This window comes from Nomascus leucogenys, chromosome 17 (genome assembly GCF_006542625.1).
Source record: "Nomascus leucogenys isolate Asia chromosome 17, Asia_NLE_v1, whole genome shotgun sequence".
In the NCBI taxonomy this organism is placed as follows: domain Eukaryota; kingdom Metazoa; phylum Chordata; class Mammalia; order Primates; family Hylobatidae; genus Nomascus; species Nomascus leucogenys.
Window position 1 is genome coordinate 61,014,475 of NC_044397.1, and position 27,273 is coordinate 61,041,747.

General features: G+C 43.8%; 1 protein-coding gene across 1 annotated transcript in view; it reads left to right on the forward strand.

Moving 5' to 3' along the window:
- NUDCD3 (NudC domain containing 3) overlaps positions 1-27,273 on the forward strand; it is a 106,750-nt gene that overhangs the window by 46,986 nt on the left and 32,491 nt on the right. Inside the window, exon 3 of the mRNA XM_003268861.4 lies at positions 16,066-16,198. Within this exon, the coding sequence (XP_003268909.1) occupies positions 16,066-16,198 (133 nt within the window). The remainder of the gene's footprint in view (positions 1-16,065; positions 16,199-27,273) is intronic.

The following is a 27,273-nucleotide window of genomic DNA, read 5'->3' on the forward strand; positions in this document are numbered from 1 at the left end:
GGCTGGTGCTCATAAAGAAGGCTGACTTTACAGTAAACCACCTCCCAGGAGAACTGAAGATGGGGCTTGAGCTGAGGTGGGGTCTCTTCTCTACCATCCTGAGCAGGAGCTGGGCCCCAGGTCTTCACCCAGACAGTCAAGGACCTCGGCCTAAACAACATCCAGCTCTTAGAAGTCTTGTAAAATTGGGCCGGACACGGTAGGTCACGCCTGTAATCCCAGCATTTAGAAGGATGCTGCAGCAGGTGGATCACTTGAGGCCAGGAGTTCGAGACCAGCCTGGCCAACATGGCGAAACCCCGTCTCTACTAAAAATACAAATACTAGCTGGGTGTGATGGTGCATGCCCGTAATCCCAACTATTCAGGAGACTGAGGCAGGAGAATTGCTTGAACCTGGGAGGTGGAGGTAGCAGTGAACCAAGATCGCGCCACTGCACTCCAGCCTGGACGACAGAGTGAGACCCCATCTCAAAAAAAAGGAAAAAAGAAAAGAAAAAAAAGATTTCTTGTAAAATTGAAAACAAAATTCAGACTTTGGCTACTTGAATCTCGTTTAATAGGAAAGCTGATAATTTAAAGGTAACAAGTGTGGAATGTCTTCTTTAAGATTAGCATGCAGTCTCATTGTACCTGTTACCTGTTCTGTTTTTTTTATATTGAATGTGTTCAAAGCTCATCCCACCTGTATGCAGAGTGTGTTAGAAACTGTGCTGGATGTGGTTGTTCTCTTTCTAGAAGGTAGGGCTCCCATGACAGCCATATAGGCCCTCTTGGTTGCATAAGTAAGCATAAATAAACCAGTAAACAAAATGCCTGCTTTCTGTGTGAATACGTTGTCATTTGATGTCATGGTGTTAAGTATGAAGGTGCTATAAAGAAAAGGGGAGGCCAGGCGCGGTGGCTCACCCCTGTAATCCCAGCACTTTGGGAGGCCAAGGCGGGCGGATCATGAGGTCAGGAGATCGAGACCATCCTGGCTAACATGGTGAAACCCCGTCTCTACTAAAAATACAAAAAAAAAAAAATTAGCTGGGCATGGTGGTGGGCGCCTGTAGTCCCAGCTACTCGGGAGGCCGAGGCAGGAGAATGGCGTGAACCCGGGAGGCGGAGCTTGCAGTGAGCCAAGATAGCACCACTGCAGTCCGGCCTGGGCCAAAGAGTGAGACGCTGTCTCAAAAAAAAGAAAAGCGTAGAGTCTGCCCCTCTTGTAGTTAGGGAGGAAGTTCAATTTTGTTAGACTTGAGAGTAAGAGGAAAGTGATTGAATGAGTGAGCTGAGACAGAAGATGAATGAGGTGAGGTGACCCTCCGTCTTGTCACTTGTCCCCTCCCACCTTCAGCCCTCCTGGGGCTGAAGTGATTCAGCCTGAGTGTCCTTAGCCCTGCCCTGGGTCCCCCAGGTACATACTCTCCTGCATGTGCTTACACCCTCAGGCTTGCCTGCAGTCTCCATGCCGGTGCCCCCAGATAGCCCCTGGAACTACTACTCCTTTTGGCATTCTGCAGTCTACTCTCCATGTGGCAGCTGTGCATTGACCTTTTAAAACAACCAAATAACATTGGTCCCTGTTCCAACCTTGCAGTGATTTGCAATCACTTTTTAATTAAATTCTGAACTCTGTTTTAAAAAGCCTTATGCTGATCTTGGCTAGTAAGATAGCTTCTCCTCTTTGATGATAACAATATTATTTGTATTAATAATCTATAGCAGTAAAAATATTAAGATGGTGACAGTGGTGACTGCAGCTAACACTTACTCTGAGCCGTATGCTGTTCTGAGCATTGTATCTATTCACTCATTAACCCCAGGAACATCTTTGAGGCAGGTACTCATGTGCCCCCATTTTGTAATATAAATGTGAAAATGGAGATATGAACCCAAGGGCACAGTGAGTTGGAGGCAAAGATGAGCGCTGAGCCAGTGCTGTGGCTGTGGATCAAGGACTTTGTGTGGGATGCTGTCTAGGCTGCTCATCTCTGTCGTCTTCATAGCTGGCCCTGTCTTGCCATTTATCCGAGTTCTGTTTGAATGTCCAGCTCCTCCCAGGGGCCTTCTCTGTTGACCAGAGGCTCTGAGAGCCACTTAATCACTTTTGGTTAACTCCAAGTTTGGAAGTCCCACGTTGTTCCTATCTGTGTCCCTGGGACCTACAACATTAAGGGTACCTGGGCCAGCACTCTTTGAGTGGCAGGTGGGGCTGGCTCTGATGTGTGGGCTAGCTATGGAGCCCTGACCTGAAGCCTGGGATCCAAGTGTGGGTAGTCCTAGCTGCGAGGGTGGCACAGAGAGGCCAGAGACTGAACAGAGGCTGGGCAGGGCAGGTAGATATGGCGAGTCCTTGGCTGGGCTGTATGTAGAGTTTCTGATGCTTCCATACTCCAGGCAGAGTAAATTGGTGCTATTGTTGGTGGGAGCAAAATTGGACAATGTGGAATTCATTTCTCCCTAGAAGATTGGGTGGCTCTTGGTACTGAAAGTCCTCCCAGGATATAATATCTTCAAGAAAACAAAAGACAACCTCACTAGTCATATCAAAGTAGTTTAGTCTAAAAATCCCTAAAAATCCAATGTTGTCATGCTATGAGTAAAGCTAAGAAACCAACATGACAGTGCCCTCCACATACTGACTGTTGTGAAAACACGTCTTGTTATTTTTGGAAAGTCCTCTTGGTAGACCACTAACATTTTCACCCCCAAAACAGCAGGAGCAGTAAATAACAACCTTCCAGATAAATCAAATGGGAATTTGCTATATCAAGTGCTGTGAACAGTGGCACCCAGCAGGGAAATTATGCAGAGAAAAGTGCTTTTATTTGCTTTTCAAAGTTGGTGGGACTGTGGGAATATGAGAGATGGGAAGAAAAGGAGGAAAGAAAGAGAAAAATACTGTCATCTTGAGTTGAAAATGGGTGCTAAACCTTTTTGCTTAGGACTGTGATTCAGTATCAAGGGAAGAAAACTGTTAACTCAGGTATTACTAATAGCCTCATGTTGGTGAGAGAGAGAGTTCACATGCAAGAAGACTGGGTAAGAGCTTGTAAGTCTCACAACAGGCTAAGAATTGGGATCATTATTGTTCCCGTTTTATAGATGAGGAAATTGAGGCTTTAATGAGATTGAGGAATTTGCTCAGATAACATACCTAGTATGAGCTGAAGCCCAGGATTCAAACTATGGGCAGGCTTGAACCCCATGGTCTGAATTGTCACAGCTGCAGACTTAAACCTCCTCCCCTTTCCCTTTCTTTGAATGTTAGTTGGCATGGTATATTTGTGAGAACTAACTAAAACCAGAAAAATCGGAAAAAAAAAAAAAAAAAAAAACTGTGTCAAGTTAATAATAATGACCACAGGCTTTTTTTTTTTTTTTCCTTTAATTTTTCTGGTTTTCTCAGTAGTTAGTGTCCCTTTTCTATTCCAGAATTAGGTCCAGGAGTCACCTTGCATTTAGGCATTTTGTTCTCATCACCTTCAGTCTGTAGCAGTTTCCATCTTTTTTTGATTTTCATGACGTTCACACTTTTGAAGAGGCCAGGTATGTTGTAGAATGTTCCCAATTTGGGTCTATGTACTGTTTTCTTATGATTAGACTCAGGGCTATGGATTTGGAGAGGAATACCACAGAGGTGTCTTGTCTTTCTCATCATGTCACATCGGAGGTACATGATGTTAATATGAATTATTACTGTGATGTTTGCTTGGATCATGTGGCTGAGGCTGGTTGGCCAGTTTCCTCCAATGTCATGTGACCATTGTCCCCTCTCTGTACTCTGTTCATGAGAGCCACTAAGTCCAGCCCCACTCAAGGGCGGGGCATTAATCCCACTTCCTAGGAGGATGAAGGAGTTTCAAATAATTTGTTAAATTCTTAGCATATGTTAAAACCACTACAAGGAATTGATAAATATTTTGGGGGAAGATACTGACTTAGAGATTATGCAAATATCCTGTTTCCTTAAGGTCCTACTGATGTTAGCATCATCAGTGGCTCTTGGCAATTATCGTGTTTTAATGGCAATTTCCTATTTTCCTCATTCCTTCTACATTTTTAATTGGACTTCCATTAGGAAGATTTGTCCCCTTCCCTCATTTGTTCATTATAATTTATTCAGTTACTTATATCAATATGGACTCACGGGTGGTTCTTTTATTCTTTGCTACTGTATTATTTATTTTGCCCCCCACACTGTTCCAGCTCTCGCCATTGTGGCTTCTGAGTTCTTTGACATCTTTGTATCCCCCCACCCCCTCCCCAACTTTTTTTTTTTTTTTTTTTTAAGCACTTCCTTACTTTCTGGCACTACAGGATTCTCTGGGTTCATCTTGTATTTTCTGTGTTCCCAGTCCTAGAATGAGCCATTGTCCAAGGAGCCCAATTCCCTTTATTGAATGGTATTTAGAAACCAAGATCTGGGCACTCAGAGGGCACATGGCTCCTGCTTCTAGGCCCTGTCAGCAGACCAAGCCAGGACATGGATGTGTGTTTACTACCCCACTGTGACACATGCCTCTTTTTTACCTCTCTACCTGGATGTATAGGAACTAAACATGAGCTGTCACCTGCATTTAACAATCTCTTTTAATAGGTGAGTTCTTTGTCATGGAGTAGATGTGTCCCTGACAAATTGTTGGCCAACAGAATCCTGTGTCCTCACTTCTGTTGTTGCTGTGGTTATGAGCCCCCAGTTTTTCACCTTCTTCCAATGATGATTGGTATGTCCTTCTTTCCCCCAGGCCACCCCCTCTGACTGCTCAGTGCTCACTCGCTACTCCTCCTCCTGCTGTATGTTTTTGAGTTAGTCATCCTCATGCACTGCTTGTAATTGCTGTTGTGGGCCCCTCTGTTAGTTCATTCCCTCACTGGCCTCCTCTTCACTCAAGTGCAGCAAGAACTTCTGTTCTTACCTCCTTTTCTATGAATGTGATAGGTTTTTATGGCCAGTGGCTTTTAAACTTTGGCTGCAACCTGTAGTTATAGTGAGAAATACATGTTAACAAGGCTTCCAGGTATGCACGTACCTGCATAGTGGCAGTTTCACAAAACAGAGCTTGCTCTTTTTCTGGCAGTGTATCTTGCGCATTTCATTCCGTTTTCTTCTGTTCTGCTCTGCTAAGGAGATTTTATACCTACCCTTTGAAAAATACTGTTCTGGGGAATAAATCCTCCAGCTGTGTATAAATGTCTACAGTCCCCTTCTCTTAGCACTGTCTTGATATGAGGGTGGGGTATGGATTAGCACTGGGTATAGGGTGGGGTCAGAATTAGCACTGGGTGTGGGGTGGGGTGGGGGGGTCTTGATTAGGACTGGTTGAGAACAGTCTAGGATTGGTGCAACGTCTACAAGGCTTATGATTTTGAGGAAAGGGATTCAGAATCTAGGGTGTAAGCTGTGGATGAATTAGAAAGTTTCCATGTTTTCTCTACTTCTGAAAAGGACATTTCTGAGAAATAATTGTGTCATCGGTAAGCATCTTTTTTGATACTGTAGGTACTATAGGTTTGAGAGTTAGGAGTTTTCTTTGGCCTAATTTTTTCTCACATGGGAAGTCTTTTGAGAATTTAAATAGTAAAGCTGGTCTTAATTTTTCTGATTTTGAATGAACAGGAAAATAAAATTGAGTAAAGACTAAGGTTAACATACTTACATAATTCTGAATTTTTTTTTTTTTAAGAGATGGGGGGGTCTCTCCCTATGTTGCTTAGGCTGATCTCAAACTCCTGCCCTCAAGCAGTCTTCCTGCCTCAGCCTCCTGAGTAGCTGGGATTGCAGGCGCAAGTCGCTATACCCAGCTTAGTTCAGAATTCTTATATTGATATATTTATGGAGTAGATTATCTAATTTTGTTTTAAAATATATATTTCACACTTAAATACTGCTAAAAAATTAGGAAGCCTCTTTCTCTCATTAATATAACACAATTTAAGAAACTTACTGTACAAACTTCCATTTTTACTAAGTTAAAATAGTTTTATAGTAAATATACTGATTTTTGTTGATGTTGGCTGACCATCTGACACAGATTGTCAAAAGTATTCCCTAAATTTGCATTTAAATCTATCAGAGTATTAGTGGGCATATTATCAGTGACTCCAAGTATCTTGCCTTATTTATTTTCAGTAAATATAGAATCATCTAGTTCTTTTTAACTGTAGCTACAAAGTTAATTTTAAAATGTAAAACACATTTTCAAATATACTTCTTAAAAGAATTTTTTATTAAAGGGAGTCTTCCTGACTAATCAAACAGTATCAGTGGGGCTGCCCCAACCCCTGTGGCCCCCACGCTGGCCGGAGTCAGGTCAGTGACAGGGTAGTCCCTGGGGTCTCTCTCCTCTGTGTTCCTCAGCTGGACTTTAAATGGCAAATACAGAAGATCAGCAAAAGGCAAAAATTGGTTCTTTGAAGGAAAAAAAACAGCAACATAGACGAACTTCTGGTACAACTTATTGAGAGAAGAAAAGAGAATTTACAAAGAAACAAAGGTCAAATGGTAATGGCCAGGCGTGGTGGCTCACGCCTGTAATCCCAGCACTTTGGGAGGCCAAGGTGGGTGGATCACGAGGTCAGAAGTTTGAGACCAGCCTGACCAACATGGTGAAACCCCATCTCTACTAAAAATACAAAAATTAGCCAGATGTGGTGGCACACACCTGTAATCCCAGCTACTTGGGAGGCTGAGGCAGGAGAATTGCTTGAACCCAGGAGTTGGAGGTTGCAGTGAGCCGAGATTGCACCATTGCACTCCAGCCTGGATGACAGAGCAAGTCTCCGTCCCCCCCCCCCAAAAAAAAGGGGGTAATGGGTAATAACAAGTAGAGAATAAAAGAAAATTATGAGAGCATATTGGTAGAAAAATGATGTAACTCTCTTGTAGACTTTAAGGAAGGAAGGAGTTCTGAGTACATAAAAATGTTAATGTGAAAAAAGTTTGGTGCGTTCGACTATACTAAAATGAAGAATTTGTGTTGACCAGATAGACATCTTTAAAGTATGAAGACAACTTATAACTAGAAAGAATCTGTAAACTATAAACCAACAAATAATTCTTATCCAAATATATAGAGAACTTCTACAAATCAAAGAAATTACAGACAAAAATAGTGGAAGACATGAACTGGAATTTCACAGGTGGTGAGACATATATGACCAATAAGCATATGAAGAGCTGTTCAGCCCCATTAATAAGCAGAGAAATGTGAGTTAAAACTATATTGAGAACTATTTTTATATATATGTAATTGGCAAGATTTTATAAAGTCTGACAGTACAAAGCATGGATCCTGTAGTTCTGTAGCATGACCCACTTTGCTGGTGAGAGTATAGTTGTATAGCCAAGACAAACTCTTTAGATTTTCAGAAGTACACAGAAAGGAGGGAATAGCATAATGAACGCCCACGAAACTTTCATCCTGCTTCATCACTTAGCAACACGTCATGGTTGTTGTTTCATCTTTCTCCCTACCCTCAGACTTTTGGTTTTGTTTTTGATAGAACAAATCCCAGACATCATGCAATTTCACCTGTAAATACTTCAATAAAAAATAAAGACTTAAATTTAATATAATTATCTTATCTTACAAATTTGTAATTCCTTAAAATCATCTAATACCCAATCTATATTCACATTTTCCTGATTGTCTGAAAAAAATTTTTTTTTCTTCAAGTTAGCATCCCAGGAAAGGTCCAAACATTGAATTTGGTTGATAGATCTTATGATTCTTAATTTAGGGTAGTTCGCCTTCTCATTTTTTGTCCCATGCCATTTATTTGTCCAAAAAACTTAGAACTTAGCCTGGTATAATTTCCCTGATTCTAGATCTGGCTGACTGTGTGCTCCTGGTTTTGATGGCCATGCTTCTCTGCTCCTCGTCTTTACTGTAAAGTGGTATTCAGACCTGTAGGTTGGAATGGATTTGAGGTCCTGTGTTGGGGGCAGGGGTACCCAATAGGCAGGCCCTCTCAGGAGGTACATGGCATGTGTGTCACAGATATTTGGGGTGTTCTGGATCCTTCTGTCACAGGTTCCTCCTCAGCTTTTCACCTGCTGCCCACCAGGAATGAATGAAAGTTGCCAGACTCATTGCCTTCTTTACAGAGGATGGTGCCAGATAGTGATGTTCTCATTTTGTTTTACATTCTTTGCTTATTATCTGGAATTCTTATTTAGGGGCATGGCCTTTTTGAAATTACAGTTCCTATGGAAGCATTTTATTGATGACTTTTCAGGTTGAGCTGTTCTCTGATCACCAAAGGTGACCCCTGGAGATTTTGTTTTATGAACTCATGGATTTTTAATATGCTATGTGCTTCAGTCAATTGTGGACTTTATTTATTTATTTATTTATTTATTTATGATTGTCCCATCTTTGGCAATCAGGGAGCCTTCTGAAATTGGCTCATATGTCCTTTCAGCATGACCCTCCTGGTCTTTGACAGTTCCCCACTTGTTGTAAGGAAGACAGCTAGGCTCACTGTGTGTGTTCTGGTCCCAGGTTGGGGACTAGCTACATCTCCAGGAACTCTGACTCTCCTCTTGGTGAGTTAGCATTGTCTTTAAAGTAGGCAGGCTACTGTCATTGGAAGACCAAAGTGTGGTAGATGCTAAACAGATAACAATCAGGTATTGATAAAATTATTGATACTAGATTTTTAGAAAAATCTAAAAAAAGTGTAGAATTATTAGGCAATAAAAAAGTGTAGAATTACTAGGCAAAAGGCATAACTTCTCTCTCCAAATTTCTCAGAGGGTTCAAGAATCATCCCATAGTCATAAAAGCTGCTCAGTGAGTTGTCTTTCTGTAGCCAAAGACTTTCTAAAGGGAACGCAGTGAGTGAGAAAGCAATACTGAGTGTCACGAGACCTTGTTTTAGTCATTTTAAATGGTTTGTTCCTCACAGCTACCTTTTGGGAGAGATGCTATTAGTGTTCCCATTTTATAGGTCAGGAGACCAAGGCACAGAGAGGCTGAGTGACCTAGTCACCATTACCTGGTTGCTGTGCGGGGAAGCTGGGCTTGACCTCAGGTTGGACACCACGGACACACAGAGCATTCAGGGAAACTGCTTGACTACTGGGGGACTGGCTTGGAGACATTGATTTGTAGGACATACTTGAGACCAGAGCCCGTGGCCTGGGGTGGCTGCTGCATTGGCATTGAGCCTTTTGTGTGGCTGGCTGAGGTGGCAGGGTATCCACAGTTGGCCTGATATGGGGGGGTCACGTCCCTGCTAGTAAAGAAGCATGAACTTAGAAATAATGCATGCACAACAATGAAAGGAGCCTGGCGGGTAGGGGAACCTCAGTGAGAGCTGGGCAGCAGGCAGGGAGGAACCGCCCTCTAGACAGACGAATCTGGCAAGAGTTGCAGGAAGGCTGGTTAGTGTGAGGTGCTTGTCTGTGTGGAAGCCTGGGAGTAGTGACTGGCTCCAGCCTGTCCCTTCGTAAATGAGAAGGTTGAAGGCTGCAGAGGTCAAGACCAAGGCCCAGGCTACATCTAGGTCGCTGGAGTTGGGGCAGACCTGGCAGCTGGGGGCCCAGGGCTGGGGTCCAGCCATCGAGTCATTTTTCAGCACTGAAATCAGCATGAGTGGACGGGCTCTCAGGAGTGAACACTCCTAGGAAGATAAAACCGAGAAGTAGGAAGTGGGCCTGGCAGACCATGAGTTTTAGGCTTCAGAAGCAGGGCAGTGGGCCTCAAGGATGGGTCATTTTTATAATAATGCTTATTTTATAAAGCTTTGAAAATGAAGAAACCCAGAAGAAAATTCACCATATTTCCATCAGGTGGAAGAAATCTTGAGTTGAGATTGAGCATAGGCAGGGAAGAGTTGACAGATGAGGAGGAGGTTTCATTTGTGGGAGCAGGAGGAAAAAGGGAGGAAGGAGTCATGATGACTCAATCATGGGCTACCTTGAGTGCCTTGCTGAGGCCCTGGCCTTGTCTCCTGGGCCGTGGGGAGCTGTATGACGTTGTTGAGAATAATGTAGTCACAGTGGCATGCGAAGAAACTGAGAAGAGACGCAGCCGTGGCTGCCATCCAGGTGTGGGATGTGCCAGGTCAGTGAGATGAGAAGAAAATTGATAAGAGACAGGTGAGAATTTCAAGGGAGGGAGTGAGCCATGTCTGCTGGTTGCCTCATACCCATGGCACGTACATCACACACATATGTACTGCGTGCCCATACTATACCTTATGCACACATATGCACACTGCATGCATACATGCATACCACACACATGCACATAGCACACACAGACTGCATGCCCACATGCACCACACATGCCACACACACATTGCATACACATGTGCACCACACACATGCACCACACACACAAACTGCACACACAGTACACGTGCCCACATGCACATGCAGGTACACATGCACCAGACACATGCATGTGGCACACACACATTGTATGCACACACGTACCCCACACACACATAGTGCACACATACCTTTACCACACAGTGCACTGCACACATGCCACACACATGTGCTATACACACATACACACGTTGGCTTAGTCTATTTGGGCTACTGTAACAAAATAGCATAGCCTGGGTGGCTTGTAGACCACAGAAATTTACTTCTCACAGTTCTGGAGGCTGGAAGTCCAAGATCAAGGCACCAGAAGATTCAGTGTCTGGGGAGGCCCTGCTTCCTGATTCATAGATCTCTGTTTTCTTGTGGTGTCCTCCCATAGTGGAAGGGATGAGGAGGCTCTTTGAGGCCTCCATATAAGGGCACTAATCCCACTCAGAGCCTCCACCCTCATGACCTAATCACCTTCTAAAGGCCTTACCTCCTACTGCCATCACTTTTGGGGTTAGGATTTCAAGATGCACGTTTTAGGGGAACAGAAACATTTCAGACCCTAGCACATGTATGTACATTGCACCCAAATGTTGTGGGACCTCTCCTGAGGGGACAGTGAGGTCAACAGGTGGTGAGGTGTGATGATAGCTCTGACACCTGGGATAATGGAAGGAGATGAGGGTGACAGGGATGTTGTCATCTTTGCACAGAGTAGTGGCTTTTGCGCAACGTAGTTAAGGGCAATGTAGTTAAGAGTGTGAACATTTAAAGGGTAGACAGGATTGATTGCAAGAGACATGAAAGAACAGCTGTATTTGGGGTGGTGGAGAGGGGGTTGACAAACCGGGCCTCAATCACTGAGCCCCAGTGGGTGGGAAGTGGGGAGCAGCAAGTTTGACATTTCTGTGCAAACACCTCCGCTTTGGAATCACTGGCTGTGACTTGGGGAGCCAAACCTTGCCTTTAGTCAGGCAGTCAATGCCTATCATAGGCATTCTCTCTCTGGAGAAGAGCTTGAGGTCAGCCCTTGTCTCGTTGAATTATAAATCTATTATAGGTTTGGGGCTCTAGCTTCCTAGACAAAACTCTTTAGATTAGGTCTTTGACTTCCTTTTACTCTTCATTTTACATACTTGCCACTAGCTTTTTGAAAATCAGGATTGTCTGATCCTGTTTTGTTTTAGAGACAGGGTCTCATTCTGTCATCTAGGCTGGAGTGCAGTGGTACGATCATAGTTCATTATAACCTTGAACTCCTGGGCTCAAGCTATTCTCCCACCTCAACCCTCCGAGTAGCCAGCACTACAGGTGTGTGCCACTATGTGTGGCTAATTTTAAAATTTTTTGTAGAGATGGGCCTTCCTATGTTGCCCAGACTGGTCTCAGACTCCTGGCCTCAAGTAATCCTCCTGTTTTGGCCTCCCAAAGTGCTGAGATTGATTGCAAGTGTAAGCCTAGCCTAATCCTGTGGTTTTTAAAAACAAATGGAAGGAGGCTGGGCATGGTGGCCCACGCTCGTAATCCCAGCACTATGGGAGGCTGAGGCAGGCGGATCACTTCAGGTCAGGATTTCAAGACCAGCCTGGCCAACATGGTGAAACCCCATCTCTACTAAAATATAAAAATTAGCTGGGAGTGGTGGTGCGCACCTGTAATCCCAGCTACTCTGGAGATTGAGGCAGGAGAATCACGTGAACTTGGGAGGCGAAGGTTGCAGTGAGCTGAGATCGTGGCATTGCACTCCAGCCTGGGTGACAGAGTGAGACTCCATCTCAAAAAAAAAAAGGAAGGAGAGAGGACCTTTTTGTTTCTAGTGGCAGCACTCAAACAGGCAGATTGGGTAGGTCAGGTTCCTGACCATGAGTCTCAGGAACTTGGTCAGAAACCTGACCTACTCAGGAACTGCTTGCCTGCATGACAGTGACTCCTGGTGACAGTGCTGCTAGCTCTCCCTGTGCGGGTGACCCTGGTGCCTGGCTTGCCACACTCAGGAGTGCCTAGGCCTGCAGTCTGCCAGGAAGGGTCTCGCCTATCCCCAAGGAGACAGAGGGCCCTGCTACCCACAGCACCCAACAGAGCCTGTTCTGTGTTTTTCCTTTAACACATTTAGAACCTTGTTATCCCAGCTCATCAGGAGTGGGAGCTGCAGGGAGACCTACTCCATAATCTTCAACCTGACTGCTGACTCACTTTCCTACTCCCACCCTTGGTGCTGAAGCATGGATGCTCCCTCCCCTGCTTCCTACCATGTGCCCAGGCCTGCAGCTGCAGGGGTGACCAACAGTGGCACAGTGGGGGCCAGAGACACCTGCACTTGACAGGACGCTTATTTTTACATACTGTTGGCTGGAAATAATCAACCTTATTTAAATAGAATGTGCATTCAGAGCACTATAAAAAGCACCCAACAACTTGCAAGGGCTGTTTTAGGAGTGATTCTCCTGCTTGCTTTGGAGGGAATCTGCAGGTTCCATGCAAGAGGAGCCAGGCCAGGGCTGCTGAGGACACGGCAGGAGGATGGGGTGAGGCAGATTCTGTGTGACCAGAGCCCTTTCCGAAAGCATACAGCTTTACTGCAGCATGTAGTGGCAAGGGTGGCAGATGTCCTCCCTCACTCCAAGGCAGAGACTGACAGCCTTTTGCCCTGGAGGAGGCAGAACCCATGTGGGCATCACTGGTGGTATAGGCCGAGTGACTGCACTGTTGCTGGCAGCAGCATTCCCAAGGATATCCCCCGGCATTATACTCATTCTCCTTTCTTGAGAGAACTGTTTCTTTATCCCAACTTTTGAGGAGTCTTCATGTTTTTATGAAGGACACAGGGAGTCCTGATCTCTGCCAAGTGCTGGGGCCATGTTGGTCTTTATTTTGTGTGTGTGTGGGGGGGCGGGGGGGAGGTATTTTATTTATATATTTTCACAATTTTGACTTTTTTCAAATGGTAATATATGTACAAAAGTGTCAATGAAAATAAGTCTCCAGTTTCCAGCCATAAAGGTAGCTGCTGCTACCCTATTGTTCTTTTGGAGATATTCTCTGCATGTTCAAGCATATTTATGTCAGATGTGAGTCTTAAAGCTGCTGTCAGTGCTCACCTAGAAGGATACCGTGGAAACTTGGGGGCTGGGTGAGTCCCCCTCTCTGTGTCTGACTCCTTCATACCCTGCTCCAAGGGCCAGGCTAGTGCTGCTGCCGTGGCCCTGGGACCGCACCTGGGTACAGGGGCTGCAGGGTGCATCACTGTCTCCTGTTAGCATTTTTTAAAGAGAACCATTTTTTCTCTTGGTTATAAAAATGTCTACATATTCTAGGGAGTTTGGATAATACCTAGGTACAAAGAAAAAAGTCAGATTCCTGTTACTCTACTATCAGAGATAACCACAAAGATTTAATGTGTTTCCTTTCAGTCTTTTTCATATATATGTGCACATGTGTGTGTATATTATATATTTCTTCTTAGAAATTAAAGTCATACGATACTTAAAAGTAATAATACCCCCTTTTCAGTTTTATGGTATATTGAAAACTTTCTCCATATCACTAAATAGTCTTTGAAAATATGTTTATTGGTTGCATCTAAATCTTTCTTTTGCTGTCCATTTTCAACCTATTGAGCATTCTTTAGTTTCCTTCCCCCCACCCTGTTTTCTCATGTCATTCTGTCAGGAATCCTATGTAACTCCTGGTTTCTGTATGTCATCTCTCTGTCCCACAGTGGCCCGCCTGTGTAAGTAGTTTAAGGCTGACATCTCTTCTGATTGGTTAGTGCCTAGTCCTGCCAATATTCAGTGCCGAATTTTGAATATCACCTCTGATTGAAATTAGTTTCCTTAGCCACTGTGTTTGCTCAGGCTACCACAATAACGTACCACAAAATGGCCGGCTTAAACAAAAAATGTTGATTCTTTCACAGTTCCTAGAGGGGAAGTCTGAGATCAAGGTGTCAGCAGGGCCATGTTCCCTCTGAAGGCCTTAGGGGAAGATCTTCCCTCTCCTCTTCCAGCTTTAGGTGGTGGCCTGCGGTCCTTGACGTTCCTTGGCCTATAGGCACATCACTCCATTATCTCCACATGGCCTTCACGTCATCTCTCCAAAGTCCCCCTTTGAAGGACATCAGTCATAGTGGATTAGGGCCCACCCTAATGACCTTGTTGTAACTGCATCACCTGTGTAAAGACCCTGTTTTTATTAAGGTCACATTCTGAGGTCCTGGGGATTAAAATTCCAACATAGCATTTTAGGGGACCCAATTCAGTTCTTAACAGCCACCATTGCCCAGCCCAGAGGACTCAGGCCGTGGTGGAGGCCCAGCTTTATGCATAGACAGTGTGCAGAGCATACCCACAGTAGGTAAATACGTTCTTGTCTTAGAACTCTGGCCAGAGAAAGCCTGCCCTCTTGAACCACCCCTTCCCAACCCTTGTCTTATATATGCATCTACATAGATGTAGATACATATAGTTTTGTGTTTTCCTGTATGAACAGGATCATAGTGTACACATTGTTTACGAGCCCATGGGGCCGTCTCCCTGCCAGGTTTTGTCTGCTAATCTCTGAGCAGGCCCTCGAGAAGTTGACTGAGCTGCACCTACTGTTGGAATGTTTTGTGTTCATAGCTGCTGCCTTCTCCATGACTAGGCTTTTGTCTGTAATTTAGATTTTCAATTCAGTATAATGGACTTGTGAGTCTAAACTTACATAGTGTTTGTATTATTAGCATTGTTACATTTTATGGAAAATATTTTATTTTTAACATCAGCTTCTTCTTGGTAGGCCTATCTGTATTTAGTGCTGTGTTTATAACAGGCCTATACAATAAGATTTGCTTGATTGAGTTTTTTAGGCTTTTTAGGCTGTCTCATTAAACATACTGCTTGTGTCTTAATGATGCATACAATTTTAATGCAGTCCTTTTAGCTGTGATTTATTTACTATGAGAAAATAGAGGCTAGGGGTTGGATTAGGATTGAAGTTTAGCAGCTGCAGGATGAAATGGTTTTGCCTTTTTTTTTTTGATACGGAGTTTCGCTCTTGTTGCCCAGGCAACAAGTGCAATGGTGTGATCTTGGCTCACTGCAACCTGCAACCTCCGCCTCCCAGGTTCAAGCAATTCTCCTGCCCAAGCCTCCCAAGTAGCTGGGATTACAGGCATGTGCTCCCATGCTCAGCTAATTTTTGTATTTTTAGTAGAGACAGGGTTTCACCATGTTGGCCAGGTTGGTTTCGAACTCCGGACCTCAGGTGATTCACCTGCCCTTGGCCTCCCAAAGTGCTGGGATTACAGGTGTGAGCCACCATGCCTGGCCTCTTTTTTTTTTTTTTTAAAGATTGGCCCTGCCAAGCAGTTTATAAGAAACCAAGGACTCATGAGCCTAAGGATTTTGTTAATAAGAGCCCTCTGGTTAATTAACAGGCCTGGATCTCAGTACTGTGAAGGCTGGCAGCACCAGCTATAGTTTGGCTGTGGTCACAGACACTTTTCCTAAACTGTAGGATGCTGCACTGGGGTTTCTTTTCTGTAGCTTTGCCCTTGTCCTATGATTTCCATGGGTACCATGTAGAAGGGTCAGAAAGGAAATCACCTGAAAAGAAGAGGAGTTTGCAGATGCCAGAGCAAGTGAACTTGAGATGAAACTTGAGTTGGTCACGTCTCCAGGATGTAGGAGTGGCATGTGCTAGGCTGCCCATGGGGTCCTCTGCTCAGGCATGGCTGGCTGGGATCTTACCTTTTTTATTCTTTCTCAGGATTCAGGAGCAGTTCCAGAAAAATCCCGACAGTTACAATGGCGCTGTCCGAGACAACTACACCTGGTCACAGGACTATACTGACCTGGAGGTCAGGGTGCCAGTACCCAAGCACGTGGTGAAGGGAAAGCAGGTAATGGCCTTGGTGGGTAGGGGTGGGCGGCTTCACCTAAGCCAGTCAAAACTGTTGCAGGGAAGACCCAGCATCCTTGAGGGAGTGTTGAGATCGGCTTTAGGATGTGAGGTGTGTTCCTTCTCCTGCCCTAGGAATGAGCTGAGCAACCATCCTTCCTCCCCTTATTCTGTTTGTGAGGTTCTCCCAGCTGTTGTGCAGAAACCTCCCTCTGGGGATGGTGAGCCCTGTTCACACTGCTTCCTGAGAGAGAAGCCAACACATCTGATATCTTCACCTCTTTTATAAGCAAAGTCATAGACTCTCTTGGGGTTCCTATTGTAGATGGCCAGCTTCTCAGTTTTCAAGGGAATACTCAAACATTATTACCTTGGTGAATTCTCTTTTTTCCTAAAGATTAAATCTGCCTTCAGTTTCCCTAAGAAAAGTCCAGTCTACTAAATGCACAGTGATAGCTAGCATACATTCACATAGCATCTGTCATGTGAGTTTCCTGGGCTTTGACAGCCTAGGGTCTAATAAACTCAAATTAGACAAAGTGACACAGTGGGTAGCACCTCCCCGTGTATGGTGATGAGCCATGCATCACAGAGATGAAAGGTTTATGATTTAATTCTCCACAACCTTTAATCACAGGAGAGAGCTCTCAGACTCTGCAGTTCTCTCAGGGCAACAACATGGCTGCACAAGAGGGAGGGAGGGAGGGACAGGCCCACCTCATCCCAGCATCCCCACTTGCTTCCCTTGCTATTTTTTTATTTCCTCCATTCACATAGGTGGCATGCATGTGCCGAGGATAAGCTTCCTTGTCCCCACACCCTCTTTTCTAAGGTTGACTTGGAGTCCTCTAAGGGCATCCCATCTCTGCCAGGGCCAGCCACCTGGTTTCACTCTGTTACTGCTTAGCGGCGTGATGGGTAGGTCTGTAGTTTGTGCACTGGTACCAACCATTCAGTTTTCCCCAGGTTTCTTTTATGTCTCCTCAGGGAACAGGTGTCAGGCTGTGGGCCTTTGCTCCCCTCAACAACAAACACAAAATTTATTTTTCTTCAGCTACAAATACCCCGCCACCCCCCTTTAAGCTACATCAGGTCATGGGTGAGACCCACTGAAGCCCCATCCAGTCCTGAGAGGCAAAGCAAAGAGCCCAGGTCACAGCGATGAAGTGGATGGCCAGGCCTGTGTGCTGTGGGGCTCTTCCATGGAGCAGGGAGCCATGTCCTATAAGTACTGCGCACTAACCGATTGCGCCACTGGAGCCACCATGTCATTGATGTACCTGTAACATTCGCAACTTGAGTTTCAAAAACTAAAGTTTCTGAAACCTCCATCTAATGAGTTTAAGTGAGTAGAAGTTTAATCTTTTTTTATTTTTTTAATAGAGATGACCTCATTCTGTCACTCAGGCTGGAGTGCAATGGCATGATCACGGCTCACTGTAGCCTTGAACTCTTGGGTTCAAGCTATTCTCCCACCTTAGCCCCCTGAGTAACTGGGACTTCAGGTGCTTGCTATCATGCCTGGTTAAGTTTTAAAAAAAATTTTTGTAGAGATAGGGTCCTGCTGTTTCCCAGGCTGGTCTTGAACTCCTGGCCTCAAGTGATCCTCCCACTTCAGCCTCCTGAGTAGCCTGGATTGCAGGTGTGAGCCATTGTTCCCAGTGGAAGTTTAATCTTTTAGTGGGAGAGAGATGTCTACTCAAGGAATTGTGATAAGAATAACATTATCATAGGTTGTTGTAAATAGATAATTTCCACTTTAAAAAATCTCAAGTAACAATGCAAAATGGGACGTTACATAATTTAAATCCATAATATAAAAATATTTGATATATGCCAGAAACTGTATCCATATTTCCTTCTTCATAAGAACCTGCAACCTGTGAAGTAAGTAATTTCATTCTATTTTGTTTTAAATTTCTTTTTTAAAATTTTTATTTTACTTTAAGTTCTGGGATACATGTGCTGAACATGCAGGTTTGTTACATAGGTATACATGTGCCATGGTGGTTTGCTGTACCTATCAACCTGCCATCTAGGTTTTAAGCCCCACATGCAGTAGGTGTTTGTCCTAATGCTCTCCCTCCCATTTCCCCCGACCCCTTGGCAGGCCCTGGTGTATGATGTTCCCCTCCCTGTGTCCATGTGTTTTCATTGTTCAACTCCCACTTATGAGTGAGAACATGCGGTGTTTGGTTTTCTGTTCCTGTGTTAATTTGCTCAGGATGATGGTTTCCAGCTTCATCCATGTACCTGCAAAGGACATGAACTCATTCTTTTTTATGGCTGCATAGTATTCCATGGTGTGTATGTGTTACATTTTCTTTATCCAGTCTATCATTGATGGGCATTTGGGTTGGTTCCAAGTCTTTGCTATTGTAAATAGTGCTGCAGTAAACATACATGTGCATGTATCTTTATAGTAGAATAATTTATAATCCTTTGGGTATGTATATACCCAGTAATGGGATTGTTGGTTCTAGATCCTTGAGGAATCGCCACACTGTCTTCCACAATGGTTGAACTAATTTACACTCCCACCAACAGTGTAAACATGTTCCTGTTTCTCCACATTCTCTCCAGCATCTGTTGTTTCCTGACTTTTTAATGATCGCCATTCTAACTGGCATGAGATGGTATCTTGTTGTGGTTTTTATTTGCATTTCTCTAATGACCAGTGATGATGAACTTTTTTTCATGTTTGTTGGCCACATAAATGTCTTCTTTTGAGAAGTGTCTGTTCTTATTCTTTGCCCACCTTTTGATGGGGTTGCTTTTTTTCTTGTAAATTTGTTTAAGTTTCTTGTAGATTCTGGATATTAGACCTTTGTCAGATGGATAGATTGCAAAAATTTTCTCCTATTCTGTGGGTTGCCTGTTCACTCTGACAATAGTTTCTTTTGCTGAGCAGAAGCTCTTTAGTTTAATTAGATCCCATTTGTCAATTTTGGCTTTTGTTGCGATTGCTTTTGGTGTCTTAGTCATGAAGTCTTTGCCCATGCCTGTGTCCTGAATGCTGTTGCCTAGGTTTTCTTCTAGGGTTTTTATGGTTTTAGGTTTTATGTTTAAGTCTTTAATCCATCTTGAGTTAATTTTTGTATCAGGTGTAAGGAAGGGGCCTAGTTTCTGTTATCTGCGCATTTGGGCTGTTATCTACAACAGTGTTCCCAGCACTGTTGATTAAATAGGGAGTCCTTTCCCCATTGCTTGTTTTTGTTAGGTTTGTCGAAGATCAGGTGGTTGTAGATGTGTGGTGTTATTTCTGAGGTCTCTGTTCTGTTCCATTGGTCTGTATACTGTTTTGGTACCAGTGCTATGCCGTTTTGGTTATTGTAGCCTTGTGGTATAGTTTGAAGTCAGGTAGCATGATGCCTTCAGCCTTGTTCTTTTTTGCTTAGGATTGTCTTGGTTTTGTGGGCTGTTTTTTGGTTCCATATGAAATTTAAAGTAGTTTTTTCTAGTTCTGTGAAGAAAGTCAATGGTAGCTTGATAGGAATAGCATTGCGTCTATAAATTACTTTGGGCAGTATGGCCATTTTCACAATATCCTATCCATGAGCATGGATTTTTTTTCCATTTGTTTATGTCCTCTCTTATTTCCTTGAGCAGTGGTTTTTAGTTCTCCTTGAAGAGGTCCTTCATGTCCCTAGTAAGTTGTATTTCTAGGTATTTTATTTTCTTTGTAGCAATTGCGAATGGGAGTTCACTCATGACTTGGCTGTCCACTTGTCTATTATTGGTGTATAGGAATGCTTGTGATTTTTGCACATTGATTTTGTATCCTGAGACTTTGCTGAAGTTGCTTATCAGCTTAAGGAGTTTTGGGGCTGAAACAGTGGGGTTTTCTAAATGTACAATCATGTCATCTGCAAACAGAGACAATTTGACTTCCTCCCTTCCTATTTGAATACTCTTTATTTCTTTCTCTTGCCTGATTGCCCTGGCCAGAACTTCCAATACTGTGTTGAATAGGAGTGGTGAGAGAGGGCATCCTTGTCTTGTGCTGATTTTCAAAGGGAATGCTTCCAGCTTTTGCCCATTCAGTATGATACTGGCTATGGGTTTGTCATAAATAGCTCTTATTATTTTGAGATACGTTCCATTAGTACCTAGTTTATTGAGAGTTTTTAGCATGAAGGGGTGTTGAATTTTATTGAAGGCCTTTTCTGCATCTTTTGAGATAATCATGTGGTTTTTGTCATTGGTTCTGTTTATGTGATGGATTACATTTATTGATTTTCATATGTTGAACCAGCCTTGCATCCCAGGGATGAAGCCGACTTGATCGTAGTAGATAAGCTTTTTGATGTGCTTCTGGATTCAGTTTGCCAGTATTTTATTGAGGATTTTCGCATCGACGTTCATCAGGGATATTGGCCTGAAATTTTCTTTTTTTGTTGTGTCTCTGCCAGGTTTTGGAATCAGGATGATGCTGGCCTCATAAAATGAGTTAGGGAGGTAGGGAGGAGTCTCTCTTTTTCTATTGTTTAGAATAGTTTCAGAAGGAATGGTACCAGCTCCTCTTTGTACCTCTGGTAGAATTCGGCTGTGAATCCGTCTGGCCCTGAGCTCTTTTGGTTGGTAGGCTGTTAATTATTGCCTCAATTTCAGAACTTGTTATTGCTCTTTTCAGGGATTTGACTTCTTCCTGGTTTAGTCTTGGGAGGGTGTATATGTCCGGGAATTTATCCATTTCTTCTAGATTTTCTAGTTTATTTGCATAGAGATGTTTATAGTATTCTCTGATGGTAGCTTTTATTTCTGTGGGATCAGTGGTGATATCTCCTTTATCATTTTTTATTGTGTATATTTGATTCTTCTCTCCTTCTTTATTATTCTGGTTAGTGGTCTATTTTGTTAATCTTTTAAAAAAACCAGCTCCTGGATTCATTGATTTTTTTCTAAGGGTTTTTCATGTCTCTATTTCCTTCAGTTCTGCTCTGATATTAGTTATTTCTTATCTTCTGCTAGCTTTTGAATTTGTTTGCTCTTGCTTCTCTAGTTCTTTTAATTGTGATGTTAGGGTGTCAATTTTAGATCTTTCCCACTTTCTGATGTGGGCATTTAGTGCTATAAATTTCCCTGTTAACACCGTTTTAGCTGTGTCCCAGAGATTCTGGTATGTTGTCTCTTTGTTCTCACTGGTTTCAGAGAACTTCATTATTTCTGCCTTAATTTCATTATTTACCCAGTAGTCATTCAGGAGCAAGTTGTTCAGTTTTCATGTAGTTGTGTGGTTTTGAGTGAGTTTCTTAATCCTGAGTTCTAATTTGATTGCACTGTGGTCTGAGAGACTGTTATGATTTCTGTTCTTTTGCATTTGCTGAGCAGTGTTTTACTTCCGATTGTGTGGTCGATTTTAGAATAAGTGCTATGTGGTGCTGAGAAGAATGTATATTCTGTGGATTAGGTCAGCTTGGTCCAGAGCTGAGTTCAAGTGCTGAATATCCTTGTTAATTTTCTGTCTCATTGATCTAATATTGACAGTGGGGTGTTAAAGTCTCCCACTATTATTGTTTGGGAGTCTTAAGTCTCTTTATAGGTCTCTAAGAACTTGTTTTATGAATCTGGGTGCTCCTGTATTGGGTGCATATATATTTAGGATTGTTAGCTCTTCTAGTTTCATTGATCCCTTTACCATTATGTAATGCCCTTCTTTGTCTTTTTTTGATGTTTGTTGGTTTAAAGTCTGTTTTATCAGAGATCAGAATTGCAACCCCTGCTTTTTTTTTTGCTTTCCATTTACTTGGTAAATATTCCTGTATCCCTTTATTTTGAGCCTATGTGTGTCTTTGCACATGAGATGGGTCTCCTGAATACAGCACACTGATGGGTTTTGACTCTTTATACAATTTGCCAGTCTGTGTATGGGTTTTTTTTTTTTTTTTTTTTTTTTTTTTAGACAGAGTCTCGCTCTGTTGCCCATGCTGGAGTCAGTGGCACGATCTTGGCTCACTGCAACCTCCGCCTCCCAGGTTCAAGTGATTCTCCTGCCTCAGCCTCCCAAGTAGCTGGGACTACAGGTGCATGCCACCATGCCCAGCTAATTTTTGTATTTTTAGTAGAGACCCCTGTCTTCACCATATTGGCCAGACTGGTCTTGAACTCCTGAAATCGTGATCCACCCACTGTGGCCTCCCAAAGCGCTGGGATTACAGGTGTGAGCCACCACGCCTGGCCCATCTGTGTCTTTTAATTGGGGCATTTAGCCCATTTATATTTAAGGTTAATATTGTTATGTGCGGATTTAGTTCTGTCATGATGCTAGCTGGTTATTTTGCACATTAGTTGATGCAGTTTCTTCATAGTGTTGTTGGTCTTTATATTTTGGTATGTTTTTGCAGTGGCTGGTACTGGTTTTTCCTTTTCATATTTAGTGCTTCCTTCAGGAGCTCTTGTAAGGCAGGCCTGGTGGTGACAAAATCTCTCAGCATTTGCTTGTCTGTAAAGGATTTTATTTCTCCTTCACTTATGAAGCTTAGTTTGGCTGGATGTGAAATTCTGTGTTTAAAATTCTTTTCTTTAAGAATATTGAATATCGGCCTCCACTCTCTTCTGGCTTATTGAGTTTCTGCAGAGAGATCCGCTGTTAGTCTGGTGGGCTTCGCTTTGTAGATAACCCGACCTTTCTCTCTGGCTGCCCTTAACATTTTTTCCTTTGTTTCAACCTTGGAGAATCTGACGATTATGTGTGTTGGGGTTGCTCTTCTCAAGGAGTATCTTAGTGGCGTTCTCTATATTCTCTGAATTTGCATGTTGGCCTGTCTTGCTAGGTTGGGGAAGTTCTCTTGGATAATATCATGAACTGTGTTTTCCAACTTGGTTCCATTCTCCTGTCACTTTCAGGGACCCCCAGTCAATCATAGGTTTGGTCTTTTCACATAGTCCCATATTTCTTAGAGGCTTTGTTCGTTCCTTTTCATTCATTTTTCTCTAATCTTGTCTTCACACCTTATTTCAGTAAGTTGATCTTCAATCTCTGATATTCTTTCTTCTGCTTGATTGATTTGGCTATTGATACTTGTGTATGCTTCACGAAGTTATCCTGTGTTTTACAGCTCCATCAGGTCATTTGTGTTCTTCTCTAAACTGGTTATTCTAGTTAGCAGTTCCTGTAACCTTTTGTCAAGGTTCTTAGCATTTTTGCATTGGATTAGAACATACTCCTTTAACTCAGCGGAGTTTGTTATTATCCACCTTCTGAAGCCTGTTTCTGTCAATTTGTCAAACTCATTCTCCGTCCAGTTTTGTGCCCTTGCTGGAGAGGAGTTGTGATCATTTGGAGGAGAAGAGGCATTCTGGTTTTTGGAATATTTCAGCATTTTTATGCTGGTTTTTTCCTCATCTTTGTGGATTTATCTACCTTTGATCTTTGAGGCTGATGACCTTTGGATGAGGTTTTTGTGTCGAGGTCCTTTTTTTTTTTGATGTTGATGTTGTTGCTTTCTGTTTGTTAGTTTTTCTTCTAACAGGTCCCTCTTCTGCAGGTTTGCTGCAGTTGGCTGAGGTCCACTCCAGAACCTATTTGCCTGGGTATCACCAGTGGAGGCTGCAGAACAGCAAAGATTGCTGCCTGCTCCTTCCTCTGGAAGCTTTGTCCCAGAGGGGCACTGGGCTAATGCTAGCTGGAGCTCTTTTGTATGAGGTGTCTGTCAACCCCTGTTGGGAGATCTTTCCCAGTCAGGAGGTGTGGGGGTCAGGGACCCACTTGAGGAGGCAGTCTGTCCCTTAGCAGAGCTCGAGCGCTGTGCTGGGAGAATCCTCCTTGTCAGGATCTGTTGCTCTCTTCAAAGCTGGCAGGCAAGAACGTTTTAAGTCTGCTGAAGCTGCGCCCACAGCCTTCCCTTCTCCCAGGTGCTCTGTCCCAGGGAGATGGGAGTTTTATCTATAAGCCCCTGACTGGGGCTGCTGCCTTTCTTTCAGAGATGCCCTGCGCAGTGAGAAGGAAATCTATAGAGGCAGTCTGGCCACAGCTACTTTGCCACGCTGTGTTGAGTTCCACCCAGTCCGAGCTTCCAGGCCTCTTTAGCACTGTTAGGGGAAAACCACCTACTCAAGCCTCAGTAATGGCAGGTGCCCTTCCCCCGACCAAGCTCGATCGTCCCTTGGCTCCCTGGCTTCAGCCTCCTTTCCAGGGGAGTGAACGGTTCTGTCTTGCTGGGGTTCTGGGTGCCACTGGGGTATGAAGAAAAAACAAAAACAAAACAACAACAACAACAAAAAAACTCCTGCAGCTAGCTCAGTGTCTGCCCAAACAGCCTCCCAGTTTTGTGCTTGACCCAGGGCCCTGGTGGTATAGGCACACAAGGGAATCTCCTGGTCTGCGGATTGCAAGAACCTTGGGAAAGGCTTAGTATCTGGGCCGGATAGCACAGTTCTTCACAGCTTCCCTTGGCTGGGAAAGGGAGGCCCCCTGCTCTTTTCACTTACCAGGTGAGGTGACGTCCACCCTGCTTCTGCTCACCCTCCGTGGGCTGCACCCGCTGCCTAACTAGTCCCAATGAGATGAACAGGGTACCTCAGTTGGAAATGCAGAAATCACCCATCTTCTGTGTTGGTCTCACTGGGAGCTGCAGACCAGAGCTATTCCTATTCAGCTATCTTGCCAGATCCTCCCATATCATTCATTCTATTTTATAGATGAGAAATTGAGGCTGAGAGAAGTTACTGAATCATCCAAGTTAACTTGGAAAATCCACAGTGTCATCTCCCTTGTTGTTACGCCTTTAACAGTGAGCACTCTGGATAAGTTTTTGAATGAATAAATAGTAGCTGTATGAATGAAGTAGCAAAGCTGTGGTTTGAGTCAGGTGTGCCTGCTTCTAAACCTTATGCTTTTCCCTCTGGGCCACCCTCCTTACTCTATACATACAAGTGGTGCTGGCTTCTTAGAAGGAGAGACTGTCCTGGAACACGTCTCGTGTGCATTTATAGGAAATGAACCTCTCTGTATGGTGGGGGCAACTTGGCTTGCACCCTGCATCCCACATGGTGACAGTAAGGTGACTAGGCTTAGTCCCATTCCTGCCTGGGCTGGGTAGGTGTGAAGTCCAGGCTGGCCTGGAGCTGAGTCCCTCTGGCCCTTCTGTCCTGTGCCTTCCGACTCCATAACCACTCCCTCTGCAGTCTCTCCTTCATTCTCCAGGGGCCACTTGAAATAGGTAGACATGTCCTAAACCTGCCCTGTGTGTAGGAGTTTGGGTGGGGTCCATGGCATCCCTAGGAAGACTGAGACTTTTGCGAGTGCCGTGTGCCTTTAAGGTACCATAGGCACAGATCAGTGAGTTGCTGGTGGCCTGGCTTCGGCAGCAAATAGCTGTTTGCTCAGTTTTCCCTTCTTCCCACCCCACATCCCCAGTATATGTCTTACCAGCAACTGGTGACCTCTAGAATCATAGAGTTCAGTATAATTTTAAGATCAAAGTCAGACCAGATCACTAGGGATCATCCACATGGAATTCTAGCTTCAAATGACTACTTCCTGTCTGTTTTTAATAGGCCAGGAGCAGGAGCTAACAGCTCTTCCCAAGTAGTTTATCTAGAATTTTGGGGTTTTAGTGGGTTAGGTATTGATTTCCATTTCATTTTTTGTTAGTATTGCTGTGTATGTAGTTGAATAAATTAGGAAAAGCATTGATTGCCATGCTTCATTCACTTGGCTAAAAAAATTACAGTTTCCTGGTCCTTTATCTGTCTTCTGAACTGCTCTATGAACCTCTGGGGCTTTCTCTGAAAGGGTTTGTATTAGGCCCAAGCTAAAACTGGTTATTTTCTCTTTTTTTGACTCAAGAGACCCAGGTTAGCTAACAGCTTTCACCATACTTTGCACAGCTACCTGGAGCAACTCCCCACTGGAAATGGTGTCTCAGATATGCTTGTTGACTATCTGGGATGTTGATGCCATGATTCTTCCCTGTGGTCTGCACCGTGTTATGAGGGTCCTGCCCTATGTCTTGTCTGAAGTTCAGATTTACACCTCTCTCAAATGCACTCGTCATGACCTGTAAGATGATGTGGCTCTACTATCACCAAGGATAACCCTGGATTTGGCTCATTCTACATTGGATGTTTTCTAAACATGTGGGCTGTGCTTTGTCCCGGGAGCTGGGCGTGTGGGAGTCACCAAGACAGACAAGATTGCTGGTTTGGAGCTTATATCCCAGTGGGGTACAGCAGTAAAAATCAGCAAATAAATGAGCAAGATGGAGGCAGGTGCCGTACAGAACCTAAAACTGGGTGGTTTGTGTATTTAACCAGCACTTGTGTGGTGCCCTCTCTGTGTCTTGAAATAGTGAGTTGTCCCCCTCAGTCCTCCTATCATGGAGGCAGTCACTGTGCACCCATGAGGGCTGCTGAGAGCTGTGTATGCATGGTCTCAGCCAATAAGAGCCAGGTCACAATGAAGGCTTGCTCTGGAGCTAGTGCTCTCTCACCTCAGAGAAGGGTCAAAGGTGAAGTTTGGTTATAAATATCAGGATAGAAGGATGGAAAGAAGGGACTTCTTTTTTCAGCAGCTTATTTAGTAGTGGCTTGCCTTATTTATTTATTAACACGGTATATCTGTGTGACAATAGGCCTTTGGTGATGCCCGCTGACCTAATTTGTACTGGTGACCTGCCTTGGTGGCATGCTTCATCTCCTATGGGGTTGGAAAAACTTTTTTTTCTCCTTCAATAGTATTTTTTTTTCCCGTGTCATTTTTACAACACTGCAGACCTCTTATTTTTTTTTATTTTTTATTTTTTTTTTGAGATGGAGTCTCGCTTTGTCGCCCAGGCTAGAGTGCAGTGGTGCCATCTCAGCTCACTGCAACCTCCGACTTCCTGACTGCAGACCTCTTTTAAAAATTCTTGGCTTGGCATGGTGGCTCAAGCCTGTAATCCCAGCACTTTGGGAGGCTGAGGTGGGCAGATCGCTTGAGCCCAGAAATTTAAGACCAGCCTGGGCGTCATGGTGAAACCCCATCTCTACAAAACAACACAAAAAAAATTTAGCTGGGGATGATGGCACACGGCTGTAGTTCTAGCTACTTGGGAGGCAGAGGTGGGAGGATTACCTGAGCCCAGGAGGTCAAGG